Source organism: Pelophylax lessonae, assembly GCF_965119305.1.
Source record: "Pelophylax lessonae genome assembly, chromosome: 1".
Classification (NCBI taxonomy): Eukaryota; Metazoa; Chordata; class Amphibia; order Anura; family Ranidae; genus Pelophylax; species Pelophylax lessonae.
The window spans coordinates 297,026,615-297,045,083 of NC_138768.1; the positions used below are offsets into that span (position 1 = coordinate 297,026,615).

An 18,469-nucleotide genomic window follows, 5' to 3' on the forward strand; every position below is an offset into this window, starting at 1 on the left:
ACCTGTTAAAATGTTTTTAACTCAATTTGCCTATTTGTGCGATACCATCAGATTTCAGTATATTCATTACACTGAAAAGTGATTCCATGAGTTTTACATATTTGCCTGAAATAGTTTTTTTAAGTGAAAAATATTATCAAAATGCGACATGCTAGTTGAACTATTCACTTTCTAAAGTCTGTTTTCAAACCTGGTCATATTACTGCTAAAAAGATGTTTTTTAATGGGCTTTAATTGCCCACCTTAATATGTCTTCTTGATCTTAATTAGTTTGGTGGTCTGGAAGCTGTCATTACTGCCGTTATGGATGAATATCCGCAAATTCTGGGGAAAAGGAGAGAGCTTTTTGTCCTAGGATTGGTGATCGTCTGCTTTACTGGCTCACTCAGCACTTTGACTCACGTAAGGCTATACACTGGCATATTCACATCTTAACCTGTACTGAGTTAAAAACATGAAAGACCCACACAAACTGGAGCAGTTGTCAGGTTGTTACCATACCATGTATTACATTCTCTTTTCATGGAAAAGATTAAGTATGATTGGTTGCTTGGGCAACAGCTCTACCTTTGATTTATTTTTAACTTCAAAGTGAATGTGTGCTTTGTCCACGCAGGGTAAAGCAAAAGACTTGATTTCCACTTTATCTCAAAGTTTTTTTTAATTACCCCCCCCCCCCCCCCACAGCCCATATTAAGTAAAAAAAAAGGTGTTCAAGCTTTACTTACCCTCTCCATACTGCAGCTTCCTCCTTGGTCTTGCGCCACCAGTCTTCTTAAGGCAGAACACCACTTACATTTTGCTTATTTCCTGTGAGCCCAACATATTGATCTACATTTGCTTTAAAGTGAGCTGCCAATACTTTATATACCTTACCTGACCCTGCACTGCTCTGTTATAAATGGATGGCTTTCTCTTACTAGACTCTCGATATAAGATCTCCTCTGCGTAGCTCATAGTTCTGTTACAGCCCAACCTGAGAGCGATATCCTTATGGCAATGGCTGGTGTACCTGGGAAATCAAAGCACCAAATCCCTCAACTATAGCTCCCAAGGGGAATATGCTGTATATAGCATTATATACCATAATGTTCAAATTATTAATAGACCTGCGCTATGTAGAAACTATTGGTAAATTTATTAAAAAGTGCAGCTGCTGTTCACTAAGTAAAAACTCAGAAATATATATACTAACAATAAAACAGCGCTTCCACCTAAAGCAATAATAAATAGTATAATGAAGTGTCCATGTGCAAAAAATTACATAACCACAATATAGTGCTAAAGTAGTATGATATATAAATGCAATAGTGCACTAAATAATCCACAAAAAATACATAAAGTGCAATAGTGCTCCAAAAATGTCCATAAGTGTACAAAGGTGCTTGGAAGTTTAAAAAGTGCCGGAGTGCTTCGGCCCAATCAGGCGGTGCGGGATGTATCACATACCTCCTGTGTCCCCACTCACCGGAAACAATAGACCCTCAGCTTTTCAGTCTGAGGGTCAAAGAGGCTTTAAGTATGGAAAGATAGGTCCTTTTTTCACCTGTAGGATCTTGTCACTCTATCATTTGGTGGCACCTTAAGCGGGTCTTTGGGGGCTCAAGCAGAATAAATAGCCGACATTGTGAAGTCCATAAAAGCAAATTTAATGTGTACTTAAAATGTTACTTACAAGAACATGTAGAAAAAAACGCTTGTAGAACAAGGAAGTACAGCTTCCGGGAACCCCACACCACCTGATTGGGCTGAAGCACTCCAGGCTTTTTTTCACTTCGAAGCACCTTTGTACACTTATGGACATTTTTGGAACACTTTTGCATTTTATGTATTTTTTTGTGGATTATTTAGAGCACTATTGCACTTATATATCATATTACTTTAGCACTATATTGTGGTTATGTAATTTTTTGCACATGAATACTTTATTGTAAAAAGGAACTTTATATGAGGCTCACATAGGCGTGTGCCTCCATCCCTGTATATGTAAAATAGCAAACAGTTTGGGACTTTACATGAGGTGTGTGGCCCTTAGTGACTAACATGAATATAGACACATCCAAAAAAAGAATAAAAAAGGGGAGGTCAGATAAATGTAAATCACATTTTTTATTCATCAAAAAATAGATGGTAATAATGTACATGGAGGATAAATTAAAAGGGTATGGATAGCACTTCGATGGAGCAGTAAAAACATAAGCACTGATGAATGGATCATAATATACATGTATTCATATTGGGTACAAACATGAATATACATGATGCATACAGGTATGGAACAACAGTATAATCAAGTACATGACAAATAAAAGATTGTAAAAGGAATAACTTCCTAAAAATCTCAATGCGTTTCGTGAGTAAACACTTCATCAGGAGCAGGTGCGATTCATGTATCTAAAAAGAATGTGATATATACATATGTATATATATGAATACATGTATATTATCATCAATTCATCAGTGCTTATGTTTTTACTGCTCCATCTACAGTGGGTACGGAAAGTATTCAGACCCGCTTAAATTTTTCACTCTTTGTTATATTGCAGCCATTTGCTAAAATCATTTAAGTTCATTCTTCTTCCTCATGAATGTACACACAGCTCCCCATATTAACGGAAAAACACAGAATTGTTGACATTGTTGCAGATTTATTAAAAAAGAAAAACTGAAATATCACATGGTCCTAAGTATTCAGACCCTTTGCTGTGACACTCATATATTTAACTCAGGTGCTTTCCATTTCTTCTGATCATCCTTGAGATGGTTCTACACCTTCATTTGAGTCCAGCTGTGTTTGATTATACTGGTTGGACTTGATTAGGAAAGCCACACACCTGTCTATATAAGACCTTCCAGATCACAATGCATGTCAGAGCAAATGAGAATCATGAGGTCAAAGGAACTGCCTGAAGAGCTCAGAGACAGAATTGTGGCAAGGCACAGATATGGCCAAGGTTACAAAAAGATTTCTGCTGCACTTAAGGTTCCTAAGAGCACAGTGGCCTCCAAAATCCTCAAATGGAAGACGTTTGGGACGACCAGAACCCTTCCTAGAGCTGGCCATCCGGCCAAACTGAGCTATCGGGGGAGAAGAGCCTTGGTGAGAGAGGTAAAGAAGAACCCAAAGATCACTGTGGCTGAGCTCCAGAGATGCAGTCAGGAGATAGGAGAAAGTTGTAGAAAGTCAACCATCACTGCAGCCCTCCACCAGTCGGGGCTTTATGGCAGAGTGGCCCGACGGAAGCCTCTCCTCAGTGTAAGACACATGAAAGCCCGCATGGAGTTTGCTAAAAAAAACACCTGAAGGACTCCAAGATGGTGAGAAATAAGATTCTCTGGTCTGATGAGACCAAAATAGAACTTTTTGGCCTTAATTCTAACCGGTATGTGTGGAGAAAACCAGGCACTGCTCATCACCTGTCCAAAACAGTCCCAACAGTGAAGCATGGTGGTGGCAGCATCATGCTGTGGGGGTGTTTTTCAGCTGCAGGGACAGGACGACTGGTTGCAATCGAGGGAAAGATGAATGCGGCCAAGTACAGGGATATCCTGGACAAAAACATTCTCCAGAGTGCTCTGGACCTCAGACTGGGCCGAAGGTTTACCTTCCAACAAGACAATGACCCTAAGCACACAGCTAAAATAACGAAGGAGTGGCTTCACAACAACTCCGTGACTGTTCTTGAATGGCCCAGCCAGAGCCCTGACTTAAACCCAATTGAGCATCTCTGGAGAGACCTAAAAATGGCTGTCCACCAACGTTTACCATCCAACCTGACAGAACTGGAGAGGATCTGCAAGGAGGAATGGCAGAGGATCCCCAAATGCAGGTGTGAAAGACTTGTTGCATCTTTCCCAAAAAGACTCCTGGCTGTATTAGATCAAAAGGGGGCTTCTACTAAATACTGAGCAAAGGGTCTGAATACTTAGGACCATGTGATATTTCAGTTTTTCTTTTTTAATAAATCTGCAACAATGTCAACAATTCTGTGTTTTTCTGTCAGTATGGGGTGCTATGTGTACATTCATGAGGAAGAAGAATGAACTTAAATGATTTTAGCAAATGGCTGCAATATAACAAAGAGTGAAAAATTTAAGGGGGTCTGAATACTTTCCGTACCCACTGTATGTGCTATCCACACCCTTTTAATTTATCCTCCATGTACATTATTACCATCTATTTTTTGATGAATAAAAAATGTGATTTACATTGATCTGACCTCCCCTTTTTTATTCTTTTTTTGGATGTGTCTATATTCATGTTAGTCACTAAGGGCCACACACCTCATGTAAAGTCCCAAACTGTTTGCTAATGAACACTTTATTATACTATTTATTATTGCTTTAGGTGGAAGTGCTGTTTTATTGTTAGTATATACCATAATGTTACTTTATGTTTATTGATGCTTATTATATATGTGATCCATGCATGAAAATAAGGCATAATAAGTGGAATGTCTTTAATTTTATCTTATGACTGATTTTATCAGGGAGGAGCATATGTAGTGAAGCTTCTTGAGGAATTTGGAGCTGGCTGTTCCATCATCGCAATTGTATTTTTAGAAGCAATTGCTGTATCATGGTTCTATGGTAAGATCTGAAACGTTAACTCCTATTTATTAATAGTTTGTGTGTGTTTTTTTTTTTTTCTGACTGCCATTTTGTGAATAATGGGGCATATTTATAAAGCAGTAAATCTGACATTCACAAAATATTCACTGCAGGTGAGTCTTTCAGATGCATGTGTTTTAAATTACCTTATTTGATTCGCCATCACTGAAGTTTTGGTGAAAGTCACATTCCTTGCCTTATAAACATGTCCCTACAGTATAAATTGGTTTTGTGGACAATACAATGTGGCTTTAAAACTTTTAACATGAAAATCTAGATTAATATAGAAATAAAATACAAATATTGCAGCTAAATTTAAAGTAGAAGTATTACCATAACAAACAATCCTTGCTGAATCCTCAAGGGACCAAGTGTATGTAGCCCTTTGTCCCATTCTGATCTGTGACCGCATTGTGCAATGTGGCAATATCAGCTCCAACCCAACTCTCTTATTTAATATCATGCTTATTAATTCATTTCATGTGGTGCTATGTATTCCTGTAAAGGCAGCCTGGTGACATTGCAGTCTATGAGAATTGCAATCACCAGGGTGCTTCACCTTTCTGCCTTCTGGAGACCTCCAGAATCCTGCCCGCCCAAGGCTTGTGTAATGGAAGTAGAGGAAGTAGCTGAGCCAAGCTGTCCCTCACTGTAGCATCAGCTCCTGTTTGAACAGCATTCCGCTGCTCCAGCATTTAGTCTGCACAGGTAACCCCAAACTGCAAGGCAGGGATGCTGGGAAGCAGCAGATGTATAGAAACAGGCCACAGATTCATTACAACCCCTACCAGGATTTTGCTGTACACTCTTAATATTAAACGATCAGTCAGTGCAGGCAGGGCAATGTGATTTGTCTGCTGGTTACAAATAAACATCCACTACAATTGCAAATAGATCACACAGCCCACCAGCGCTAACTGTTCCTTTACTATTATAAATAATCAGCCAGCGCTGGTGGGGCTGTGTAATCTATCTGCCAACGCAGTGGATGTTTACTAGCAGCAGGCACATAGATCACACAGCCCCGTCAGTGCTGACTGAGGATATGCTGCTCATACACCAGAATTTGAGGGAGACCCCAAAATGTTCTTCTTTTGCAAGGGTTTCCCCTTGTATTTTAGGTGGGTTTTGTGTGGGGGCCCCCATTAACATCAATACTTTCAATCAATATCATTAATATCAAGACTCTCAACTAGGATAAATATTTGGTATAGATTTAGGGCCAATTCACACCAGGATTTGAGAGTGAAGTGTGATTTGAGTGCAGTGCATTTTCAGACCATTTATTTGGCTTTATGCAGTGTATCTCTGACCTGCACATGGAGTGTCATTAGCATTACACTGACACACACTGCAGATCGCAAGTGCAGTGCGTTTTAAATGCGGTGCAGGAAACGCACATGGACAGCAGGTTTTCCACATTAGGATCTAATGTAAATAGGCCCTAAGGGAATTCCCAGCATTTTTTTCCCAATTTAAATATTATTTTTTCTGTAGTAAGTTGTATACATCATACAGATGTGACACTTTACAGGCAGCTTAAGGATACCCCCTCTCTTCTTGTTAAACAATAAAAAAAAAAAACGCATCCCCCTGCATGTTATTTAAAGAATTGTTGCAATTTTAATGTTGCTCTTTAGGCATAAATAACCACTTTAGCCCCGGAAGGGTTTACCCCCTTCCTGACCAGGCCCTATTTTGTGATTAGGCACTGCGTTATTTAAAACGGACAATTGCACGGTCGTGCAATGCTGTATCCAAACAAAATTTACGTTCTTTTTTTACCACAAACAGAGCTTTCTTTTGGTAATATTTGATCACCTCTGTGATTTTTATTTTTTACGCTATAAACAAAAAAAGAGCCAAAATTGTGAAAAAAAAACTATATTTTTCACATTTTGCTATAGGACATTCCCCCCCCCCCCCAAAAAAAATGTAAAAATCTAAATTTAACATTTTAGGCCAATTTGTTTTCTGCTACATATTTTGGTATAAAAAAAAATCGCAATAAGCGTATTTTGATTGGTTTGCGCAAAAGTTATCGCGTCTACTAACTACGGCAAAGATTTATGTCATTGTTATTGTTTTTTTTTTTTTTTACTAGTAATGCCGGTGATCTGTGATTTTTAGCTATACTGAGACAGATCGGAACCCTAACTGACATTTTTGACACTTTAGTGGGTACCAGTGACATTACTACAGTAATCAGTGCTAAAAATATGCACTGTTACTGTAGTAATGCCATTGGCAGGGAAGGGATTAACCCTGTGGTTGATCAAAGGGGTTAATGTATGCCTATGTGCTTACTAACTGCTGTGTATGTGTGTGTGTGTGTGTGTGTGTGTGGGGGGGGGGGGGGGGGGGTTCTGTGACAGGCACAGACAGATTGCAGTTTCAGCTTAGCTGAAACTGCTGATCTGTCCCTGCCTGTATCACAGAAGATCCGCCTGCTTGTTTACATAAGGACGTTTCCCGGTCGATCGCGGGAGGAAGGCGGCAATCGCCGCCTCTCCTCCCGCAGCCCACCTCCCGCTGTGTCTAAAACCAGCGAGAGCACTGCTCTGGTGGCGCGCGCACGCCGCCGGAATCACATGCACTCCATGGACACAGGGGAGCCGCAATGCCGCAGTAATATTACTGTGGGCGGTCGGCAAGCGGTTAAAATCGCTGCTCCTCGCCAGACTTATCATGCAACTTATCCCTATTTGGGAGCGAGAAAAGGTCTGCCTATGCTGAGGGGTTTTAACATTGATATTTTTATCCATGACAAATGTTTTCTAGGGCATATTACAAATAATATAATAACATATACAATAGTTGTTCCAAAGCTGATGCATTCTCCAAAACCCACAATATCAGGTTGCAGCTTTGCAATGCCTGATAGCACTCATTGTGGTCAGACCAGACTGGCACTTTAGGCTACATTATGCACAATTGTTCTAAATTAATGTTATTAGTTGCTCATTAATGCTCAAGATACCTCAGGATAGTCATGACATGCTGAGAAATATGCAGCTGCTACCAGCAAATTCCTGCAGCAGTGTCTAATCCCTCCTGGTGTGTTTGAAGCCTGATCAGCAAAGTTCATACATCTCCCATCCCGATAGTGCCACTCTGTCTTGAACTGCCCCCCCCCCCCTTTCCTTTTCCCTCCAACATACACACACCTATTGACTTATAACTAAGTAGGGCTACCAAAGTGACCACTAGGCATGCCCAGAAGGCTTGAAGAGGCGTCAAGGTATCTAAGAGTGTTATGTCTTTGCCAGAATGGCCTGGGATTTGACTGTAGGCAGCAGAATTTGGCCTCAAGGTCACATTATTTTATACCTGACAGTTTGTTTGTTTTTTGGACTTGACAGACAGTTATATAATAAATACATTTTTTACAAAATGTTGGTCTACGTAAAAATTTCAGAAATAAGTGTTTTGTTTGAGAAAATTATTATAAACTTAGGGGTTCTGACATAAGTTGCATACTTTAGGGATTACAATAAATCAGAACTATCGCCTGGCTATGGATATTCAAATATTTATATATTCTTAACAAGCAGTTAAAGAGCTCTAAAAAAAAAGGCACTCATTGACCTCTGTAGCTTCCATTAAAACATTTCAGCTCATTCTGCTCCCACCTCCCAGCAGTGACTTGGCATCCATGACCTGACTTTAAAACTTTGAGGATGACTTTATCAACAGTCCCTGCAGCTACAAAGCCTCAGTGAGGACTTGTTTTAAACCTAGTTTAATTGCTTGTTAGAAGTTTGAAAATAGTTGACTCTATAGCCTGCCTGCAATTCTACTTTTTTTTTCAAATAAAATTGTTTTGAATGATAATTGAAAATTATCAGTCAAATACAATACAACATACGGATTTAAAAGCATAAAAGTATTACATCCATAGAAACATAATAAATCATAACCATTAACAGATACACGACTTGCATGAATATGCCCATAACCCCTTCAGAGGCGTACCTAGGGTCTCCAGCGCCCTTGGTGAGGAACTGTATCGCCCCCCCCCCCCCCCAGGTAGAGAGAGTTTGACAGAGAGAGACGGGGGGGGTTTACAGAGAGAGGGGGTGACAGAGAGAAGGGATGACAGAGAGAGATAGAGAAGGGGGTGACAGAGAGAGAGAGAGAAGGACGGGTGACAGAGAGAGAGAGAGGGCGGGTGACAGAGAGAGAGAGATAGAGGGCAGGTGACAGGGAGTAAAGAGAGAGAGGGGTGACATAGAGAGAGGGGGGCCCGGGAAAGAGAGGGGTTGGCAGGGAGAGAGAGGGGGTGACAGGGAGAGAGAGGGGGTGACAGGGAGTTAGAGGGGGTGACAGGGAGTAGGGGGGTGACAGGGAATGGGGGGGTGACAGGGAGTGAGGGGGTGACAGGGAGAGAGGAGGTGACAGGGAGTGAGAGGAGTTGACAGGGAGTAAGAGGAGGTGACAGGGAGTAAGAGGAGGTGACAGGGAGTGAGAGGAGGTGACAGGGAGTGAGAGGGGGTGACAGGGAGAGAGAAACTGACAGGGAGTGAGAGAAGGTGACAGGGGGTGAGGGGGGTGACAGGGAGTGAGGGGGGTGACAGGGAGTGAGGGGGGTGACAGGGAGTGAGGAAAGGTGAAAGGGAGTAGTGGGGGACTGACAGGGAGTGAGGGGGGTGACAGGGAGTAGTGGGGGGTCACAGGGAGTGAGGGGGGTGACAGGGAGTAGTGGGGGTGACAGGGAGAGAGAGGGGGGAGACAGGGAGTGAAGGGGTGACAGTGAGTGAGGGGGGGGTGACAGGGAGTAGTGGGGGTGACAGGGAGTGAGGGGGTGACAGGGAGTAGTGGGGGGTGAAAGGGAGTGGGGGGTGACAGGGAGTGAGGTGGGTAACAGGGAGTGAGGGGGGTGACAGGGAGTGAGGGGGGTGACAGGGAGTAGTGGGGGGTGAAAGGGAGTGGGGAGTGAGGTGGGTAACAGGGAGTGAGGGGGTGACAGGGAGTGGGGGGGTGACAGGGAGTAGTGGGGGTGACAGGGAGTGGGGGGTGACAGGGAGTGGGGGGGTGACAGGGAGTGAGAGGGGGGTGATAGGGAGTGAGGGGGGTGACAGGGAGTAGGGGGGGTGACAGGGAGTGAGGGGGGTGACAGGGAGTGAGGGGGGTGAAAGGGAGTAGTGGGGGTGACAGGGAGGGAGGGGATGACAGGGAGTAGTGGGGATGACAGGGAGTGAGGGAGGGTGACAGGGAGTGAGGGAGGGTGACAGGGAGTGAGGGGGGTGACAGGGAGTGGGGGGGATGACAGGGAGTGAGAGGGGGACAGGGAGTGAGAGGGGGGTGATAGGGAGTGAGGGGGGTGGCAGGGAGTGAGGGGGGTGACAGGGAGTAGTGGGGGTGACAGGGAGTGAGGGGGGTGACAGGGAGTGAGGGGGTGACAGGGAGTAGTGGGGGGTGACAGGGAGTGGCGGGGGGTGAAAGGGAGTGAGGGGGGTGATAGGGAGTGAGGGGGGTGACAGGGAGTATTGGGGGTGACAGGGAGTGGAGGGGGGTGACAGGGAGTAGTGGGGGGTGACAGGGAGTGAGGGGGGGTGACAGGGAGTGGGGGGGATGACAGGGAGTGAGGGAGGGTGACAGGGAGTGAGGGAGGGTGACAGGGAGTGAGGGGGGGTGACAGGGAGTGAGGAGGGGTGACAGGGAGTGGGGGGGGTGACAGGGAGTGAGAGGGGGGACAGGGAGTGAGAGGGGGGACAGGGAGTGAGGGGGGGGTGACAGTGAGTGAGGGGGGGTGACAGTGAGTAGTGGGCGTAACAGGGAGTGAGGGGGGTGACAGGGAGTAGTGGGGGGTGACAGGGAGAAGTGGGGGGTGACAGGGAGTGGGGGGTGACAGGGAGTGAGGGGGGTAACAGGGAGTGAGGGGGGTGACAGGGAGTGGGAGGGTGACGGAGTAGTGGGGGTGACAGGGAGTGGGGGGGTGACAGGGAGTGAGAGGGGGGACAGGGAGTGAGGGGGGTGACAGGGAGTGAGGGGGGTGACAGGGAGTAGTGGGGGTGACAGGGAGTGGAGGGGGGTGACAGGGAGTAGTGGGGGGTGACAGGGAGTGGGGGGGTGACAGGGAATGGGGGGGGTGACAGGGAGTAGTGGGGGTGACAGGGAGTGAGGGGGGGGGGGTGACAGGGAGTGAGGGGGGGGTGACAGGGAGTAGTGGGGGGTGACAGGGAGTGAGGGAAGGTGACAGGGAGTGAGGGGGGACAGGGAGTGAGGGAAGGTGACAGGGAGTGAGGGAAGGTGACAGGAAGTAGTGGGGGGAGTGACAGGGAGTGAGGGGGGTGACAGGGAGTAGTGGGGGGTCACAGGGAGTGAGGGGGTGACAGGGAGTAGTGGGGGTGACAGGGAGTGAGGGGGTGACAGGGAGTGAGGGGGGTGAAAGGGAGTAGTGGGGGTGACAGGGAGGGAGGGGGTGACAGGGAGTAGTGGGGATGACAGGGAGTGAGGGAGGGTGACAGGGAGTGAGGGAGGGTGACAGGGAGTGAGGGGGGTGACAGGGAGTGGGGGGGATGACAGGGAGTGAGAGGGGGACAGGGAGTGAGAGGGGGGACAGGGAGTGAGGGGGGTGACAGTGAGTGAGGGGGGGGGGTGACAGGGAGTGGAGGGGGTGACAGGGAGTAGTGGGGGGTGACAGGGAGTGAGGGGGGGTGACAGGGAGTGGGGGGGGGGTTACAGGGAGTAGTGGGGGTGACAGGGAGTGAGGATGACAGGTAGTGAGGGTGACAGGGAGTGAGGGGGGTGACAGGGAGTGAGGGGGTGACAGGGAGTGAGGGGGGTGACAGGGAGTAGTGGGGGTGACAGGGAGTGAGGGGGGTGACAGGGAGTAAGGGGGTGACAGGGAATAGTGGGGGGTGACAGGGAGTGGCGGGGGGTGAAAGGGAGTGAGGGGGGGGGTGATAGGGAGTGAGGGGGGTGACAGGGAGTAGTGGGGGTGACAGGGAGTGGAGGGGGGTGACAGGGAGTAGTGGGGGTGACAGGGAGTGAGGGGGGGTGACAGGGAGTGGGGGGGATGACAGGGAGTGAGGGAGGGTGACAGGGAGTGAGGGACGGTGACAGGGAGTGAGGGGGGGTGACAGGGAGTGGGGGGGTGACAGGGAGTGAGAGGGGGGACAGGGAGTGAGAGGGGGGACAGGGAGTGAGGGGGGGTGACAGTGAGTGAGGGGGGGTGACCGGGAGTAGTGGGGGTGACAGGGAGTGAGGGGGGTGACAGGGAGTAGTGGGGGGTGACAGGGAGAAGTGGGGGGTGACAGGGAGTGGGGGGTGACAGGGAGTGGGGGGTGACAGGGAGTGAGGGGGTGACAGGGAGTGAGGGGGGTGACAGGGAGTGAGGGGGGTGACAGGGAGTAGTGGGGGTGACAGGGAGTGGAGGGGGTGACAGGGAGTAGTGGGGGGTGACAGGGAGTGGGGGGGGGGTTACAGGGAGTAGTGGGGGTGACAGGGAGTGAGGATGACAGGTAGTGAGGGTGACAGGGAGTGAGGGGGGTGACAGGGAGTAGTGGGGGGTGACAGGGAGTGAGGGAGGGTGACAGGGAGTAGTGGGGTGGTGACATGAAAGGGCCCGATACGCCGCCTCTGGTCCTTGTACCATCATGGTGCTCGGTGATGAAGTCTCCATCCTACCTCACCGCATCCCAGCCCGAATCCTCGCAGACACACACTCTCTCCCCCCGTGAACCTGCCACCGGGCGCGCTCTCCCTCAGCTCCGATCAGCACAGCTGCAGCATCTCGCGGGAACACGCTCCGGCGCTCATTTCAGCAGCCGCGAGCAGCCAGGTGGGCGGGGACAGTCACCTTCCAGCGAGTACAAACACAGAGCATGGGCGGAAGACGAGGTGAAGAAAAGGGGGGGGTGCGCCAACTGAGGAGCGGTAATTCACTGCTACAGTGCCAATGTTTTTGCGCCCCCCCCCTCGGCCTGCGCCCCTGGCGGGCGCCGTTCTGGCCCACCCCACGTTACGCCCCTGAACCTCATGCCCCATTACCCAAGGGTAACCTCTAAAACCAATTCGTAAGCAATTTGTCTTTAAAGTGATTGTAAACCCTCACATATACCCAGTGAAGTGAATAGCCTCTGATGATGCACAGAGAAGAAAACCAATCCTCCTACATAAGTTTTACTTTTTATCTGCAGTGAGCTGGCAGTAGTGGGTGGCGTAATCCCTATTGTAGCGCATCACATAGTTCCTTTTTTTGGTGTCAACTTCCTTCATCCTATGCTGCTGTGTGGTGACATGTGGTGCCTTCCTGCATTTTATCACAGATCATTGCACCGCACCTTCGGGCTGCATTGCAGTGTGATCAGAACACATAGAAAATAATTGTTTTCTGTGTGCCCTAGCGGTGACCTGCTTTTATCCAGTGTGGTAATATGCAGGTCACTGCAGTATGTGTGAACAGGGTCTATGGGAAATGGACACCGGGAAGTTTGTTTTATTAAATTGTGCAAAATATCAAAATGTTGCGAAATTGTTCTCGAGAGGAAAAGGCTCATCTAGGTCTCCAAATATCTAAAAATCAAGAATTTTTAAGTCATTAAATTGCTGTTTTTTTCCATGTTTAATATATAGATTAATCAAAAGCTGTCTTTATGAAAGATTTGTTGATGGTGACTGTCTATGTTTTGGATAATAATGGAGGTGGTTGTTCATGAGTCCCATGAAAATTTTTCAAAGTCTTGCCATTTTTCCACCCACTTACTTGAAATATCTAAGCGGATATTTAGGCCCCTTTTACATGGGGTAGATCCCTTTTGATGGACTCTGTTTGCTCAGCGGGGATCGCTCCACCGATCCCCGCTGAGCAGGTGGATGACAGGTCCGTCCCCACTCACTGTGCAGAGACTGACCTGTCAGAGCCCTGCTCTCCTCTATGGGAGATCGGATGAAAACAAACAGCCTGTCCGTTTTTATTCGATCCCATCTGATCTGACCCACTGGACGGATGGCGAACATATAGCCATACGTCTGTTTTTAGCAGATCTTTTTGGATTGGATGCCAGGAGGGTGTCAGAGGACACATGTCGGCTGACATTCACCTCCTCATAGAGGTTAATGGGTGGCTCGATCTGGCCTGCCTGAAAAACGGACAGGCGGACCCAATCGGTCCAACCGTGTGAAAGGGGCCTAAGCCACTTAAGTCTGCTTTGGATCACATGTCAGGATGATTCCCGGGAGGGGGCATGGCCAGTTCTATTGCAAATTGGAATTTTAATGTGCTTAAATACTGTACTGTTTCATCTTTTTTTTTATCTTGACCATTTGAAAAATTATACAAGATGCATACTTGTATTGATATGTAAATGAATTCAACGTTTGTAATGTAAAAAACTTTTATGATTTATTTTTTTAACAGGAATACAAAGGTTCTGTAATGATATAAAGTCCATGTTGGGATTTTTCCCAGGTATATATTGGAGAGTTTGCTGGGTAGCAATCAGTCCAGCATTTTTAGCAGTAAGTAAAGTGTTTACTTTTTAAGTTGCATGGTTGTGCTTTTGTCAGGCGGAGAGTTGGGGTTTCCCCTGACAATAGTCCACAATCAGATGTGATACAAGGGCTTCCCAACTTAGAAAAATATAATAAAACAAATGTCACTCGAAAAAATATATAAACTTAGCCTACCTTAAAAGTGGACAGTGTCAGTAAAGCAGTGGGCAATGTCGGTAGGGCAGAGATTCGCATCAGTAGGGCAAAGGATGGTGTCAGTAGGTTAGCGGACGATGTTAGTACAACAGTGGACATGTCAATAGGGCAGAGGTTGGTGTCAGAAAGACAGTGGATGGTGTCAGTCAGTAGAGAGGTGGATAGGTCAGTAGGGCAGAGGTTGGTGTCTCTGTAGGACAGTCAATGATGTCACTAGAGCAGTAGATGGTGTCAGTAGTTTTTTTTTTTTTATTATATAATTTTTTCATTTTCTCAATTTTATTTTAAATGTTTTCTTTACAATTTTTTTTATTATTATTATTTTGTTAAAATATTATTTATAATTTTTTTTTTTACTTTTTTTGTTTTGGAGCCCGGTTGGGGGGCTTTGATGAAATATTAGGGGTCTAAACAGATCCCGGATGTCTCACTTTTGAGACAGAGAAAGAGACTGAGAAGAGAGATTCCTAGTCCCTTTCTCTGCAGCCTCAGCTGCAATAGAAAGTGAATGAATAGGAAGAGCTCTGTGCTGTGCTCTGTTCCTGTTCATTCACAAATTTAAGCATAGTACACACAGTTTACTATGCTTCAGTTATGAATGAACACAGTGTGCGATCGGTACTGATCACTCACTGTGTTCATTTCTAAACTAAAGGGGCTGGTAAATACATATTTACCACCCCCTTCCCCTGCTCTCCCTCCTGAAACACCTTCGCAGTAGCCAATGGGAGAGGACAGGAGAGGAGAGGAGGGAAGTTGGCAGTGCTGCAGGGGGACATAGGGAGCACATGAGGTAAGGGGGCGGGCAGCTGAAAGAAAAAGAACAGGGACAGTAGGGGCGGTGGGGTGGCCTTTATTGGAACCAATCTCCTTTCCTCCTGCAGCCGCTGAATGCAGGTGGGAGGGAAAGGAGAGGTGGCTTTCAGTGGCTGTAGAAGGAAGGGTATTGGTACCAGTAAATGCCGCACCTGTGCGGGTCCCAGTTGTCAGAAAGCAAGGTTTGCGGTCTACCCATCATATACCTGCAATGACATCAAAAGCTCAACTCCACCCCTTAATTTGTGTGGAAGGGAGCAAGCCCTTCACCTGGTGATGGATTCTCGCTGTGCATGAAGAGAGCAGGCACTAGGTGCGTAGAAGTACAGGATTGTTGTCACTTATTTACTGAAGATTTCATTTACATTATTTTGTTTCTCATTCCCGATTATAGTCACAATTCGTTGGATGTGTATGCTAACACTTTTTGGACTATTTACTAATTGTACTTTTATTGCTGCGCTACACTGATTTATTTGAAATTCATTATAGGTGTTGTGGAATCACTTTTAAAGTGTTTGACTGCGCAGCAATTTTCACATTTATTGTTGTTTTTATATTTACAATTCATTTTAGTTTATATTTCTATTCTACAATTCATTTTTGTGGGTTAATTTTCGCTGATTGTTATCACTATATTAATTTGGATAAATTTATAGCTGATTTTTATAGATAAGAAGAACAGCAGGACGCAATCTGAGTGAAGTATATTAAAGCGGTTGTATACCCTAAAAAAGAAAAAAAACCTGCAAGACAATGACATAATGTGCTAGTATGCATTGCATAATAGCACATTATGAAATACTTACCTTAGAACGAAGCCCTGGCAGCGGCGCCCGTTCACCCCCGGCGTTTATTCTGGGTTCATGGGCTCCGGCGCTATGAGTGTCCGCAGCTGCCATGATAGTATGCGCGGGAGCCCTCGATTCCTGCAAGAAGCTCTGAAGTTCCGACACGATATGCCAGACTTTCAAAGCGCATGGGCCACTGACGTCAGCGGCTGCATGCTGGGTGAATATCGGTGCACATTTAGGAGATATTCATTTTACTTACAGGTAAGCCTTATTGTATAATCCTCTATGTTTCCTAATGCTGTGTGCCCCTGTGCACGTGCTTTTTTAAAAAAAAATGCCATCTATGCCTTTTTCAGAGCGCTGCTTGGAGCTCACGTGACCAGCTGCCTCTCTCCTCCCGGCTGACGTCAGCAGGGGATTCTCGGCCCCTCTTGCTGCAGCTGTCAGATCAAGAGAGGAGAGAGTCAGCCGGTCACATGAGCGCCAAGCAGCGCTCTGAAATAAGGTAAAGACAGCATTTTTCTAATAAAACACACACTGAGGCACACAGCATTAGGAAACACAGAGGCTTGTATAAAACGGATTTAGTTCTTAACAACCTTTTTAACAGATTTATTTTGGTGAAAAGACAAATGACAACTCATATTGTGACAATTAAAAAAAATCCTCCACTTCCTCATTTTAAGCGATCATCCAGCCTGATGTCTGGACTTTCTAGGCTGCAAGTTAAGGGTGGAGGCTCCCAATCCCAGATGCATGAGCTCACCACTAATGGATTTCATACAAAAATGCCATTTCTTCCCATGTGAGTTGCTAATAGTTTGGTGCCCCCTGGTGTGCTCCCTTGGTCCTGCAGGTGTATTCATCCACCCAGTATTTTGATCCTGGTCTGAGGTTCCATGTAGTTGTGAGATTGTCCTTCGGAAACCCTTATTATGTGATCAACCTAGTTTTAACTGTCACAATTTGAGTTGCCATTTGTCTTTTCACCACAATAAATCTGTTAACATAATACACTCAGATTGTGCACTTCTGTTCTTCCTATCTGTTTGCCTAGAGATAATTCAGTTTCTTCAGAGGCGCTGCATCTGGTGCATTAACCACTTGCCTTCTGTGCACTTAAACACCCTTCCCATCCAGGCCAATTTTCAGCTTTCAGCGCTCGCACACTTTGAATGACAATTGCGCGGTCATGCTACACTGTACCCATATGAAATTTTTATCTTTTTTTCACACAAATAGAGCTTTCTTTTGGTGGTATTTAATCACCTCTGGGTTTTTTATTTTTTACAAAAAAAAGAAAAAAGACAGAAAATTTTGAAAAAAAAAAAAGTTTTTCTTATTTTCTGCGAGTAAATTTTGAAAATAAATTTTTCTCCCTCACTGATGTGCGCTGATGAGGCTGCACTGATGGGCACTGATAGGCTGCACTGATGGGCACTGATGAGGTGGCACTTATGGGCACTGATGAGGTGGCACTTATGGGCACTGATGAGGTGGCACTTATGGGCACTGATGAGGAGGTACTAATATGCCGCACTGATGAGCACTGATAGGCGGCATTGATAGGCGGCACTGATAGGCGGCACTGATAGGCAGCACTGCTGGGCACTGAGAGGTGGCACTGCTGGGCACTGAGAGGTGGCACTGCTGGGCACTGATAGGCGGCACTGATGGGCACTGGCGGATGGCACTGATGGACACTGACGGGTGGCACTCATGAGCGGCACTGATGAGCACTGATGGGCAGCACCATCAGTGCCCACACTCAGTGCCCATAGTGCTGCCCGTCAGTGCTCATCAGTGCCTAGATGAGCAGGCACTGATGGGCACTGACTGGCAGCACTATGGGCACTGATTGTGGGCATTGATGGGGGGACTGATGGCGGGCACTGTGGGCACTGATGGGGGGGCAATGTGTGTGTTTTTTTTACCTTTAGTAATCAGGGCACTGGTGATCAGTGTCCTGATTACATTCCTGTGTGTCCCCAGCGGATGTCGGCTCCCCCTCCTTCCTCACACTGCAGTGTCTGTGTGAGGAAGGAGCGCCGGCGATGAGAGATGATCTCATATGTTTACATATGAGATCATCTCTCATTGGACGGCTTGATCACGTGGTGAATGGCCGCTGTGATTGGCCATTCACCACGATCTGTGATCGGCCGTGTCCAAGGGACATGGCCGACACAGATTCTCCCCGATGCACGCTCGCGGGAGCGTGCTGGGGGTGTGTCACTGGAGGCCGTTTAAAAACGGCCTCCCGAAAATTCAAGTCCGCGCTGCAGCCGTATATAGGCTGTAGCGCGGATGGGAGGGGGTTAAGATAAGCAGAAAGTTACCCCGATAGCTCCAATTGGACATTTATGTACACACAACATTTATTGCACCATATATCCCATTACTACTATATATAGATGATTTGTATGGCTTGATAATTGACTGAGAAATGGGTCTAAAATGTCAAACTGTAACCTATTTTAGCATAAATGCTGCCTGCATGAGGTAATTTAGTTGAAAGTGATGTTAAAAAAAATAAATAAATACTTTCATGTTTCAAAATCATTTTGTTACACATAAAAGCAGTTAGAGTATCT

At 46.3% G+C, this 18,469-nt stretch overlaps 1 protein-coding gene across 1 annotated transcript in view; it reads left to right on the plus strand.

Moving 5' to 3' along the window:
• The window catches only part of LOC309569004 (sodium-dependent serotonin transporter-like), a 109,791-nt gene that overhangs the window by 69,998 nt on the left and 21,324 nt on the right, over nucleotides 1–18,469 (plus strand). Inside the window, exons 9-11 of the mRNA XM_082274765.1 lie at nucleotides 271–402; nucleotides 4,491–4,590; nucleotides 13,976–14,076. Of these exons, the coding sequence (XP_082130891.1) occupies nucleotides 271–402; nucleotides 4,491–4,590; nucleotides 13,976–14,076 (333 nt within the window). The remainder of the gene's footprint in view (nucleotides 1–270; nucleotides 403–4,490; nucleotides 4,591–13,975; nucleotides 14,077–18,469) is intronic.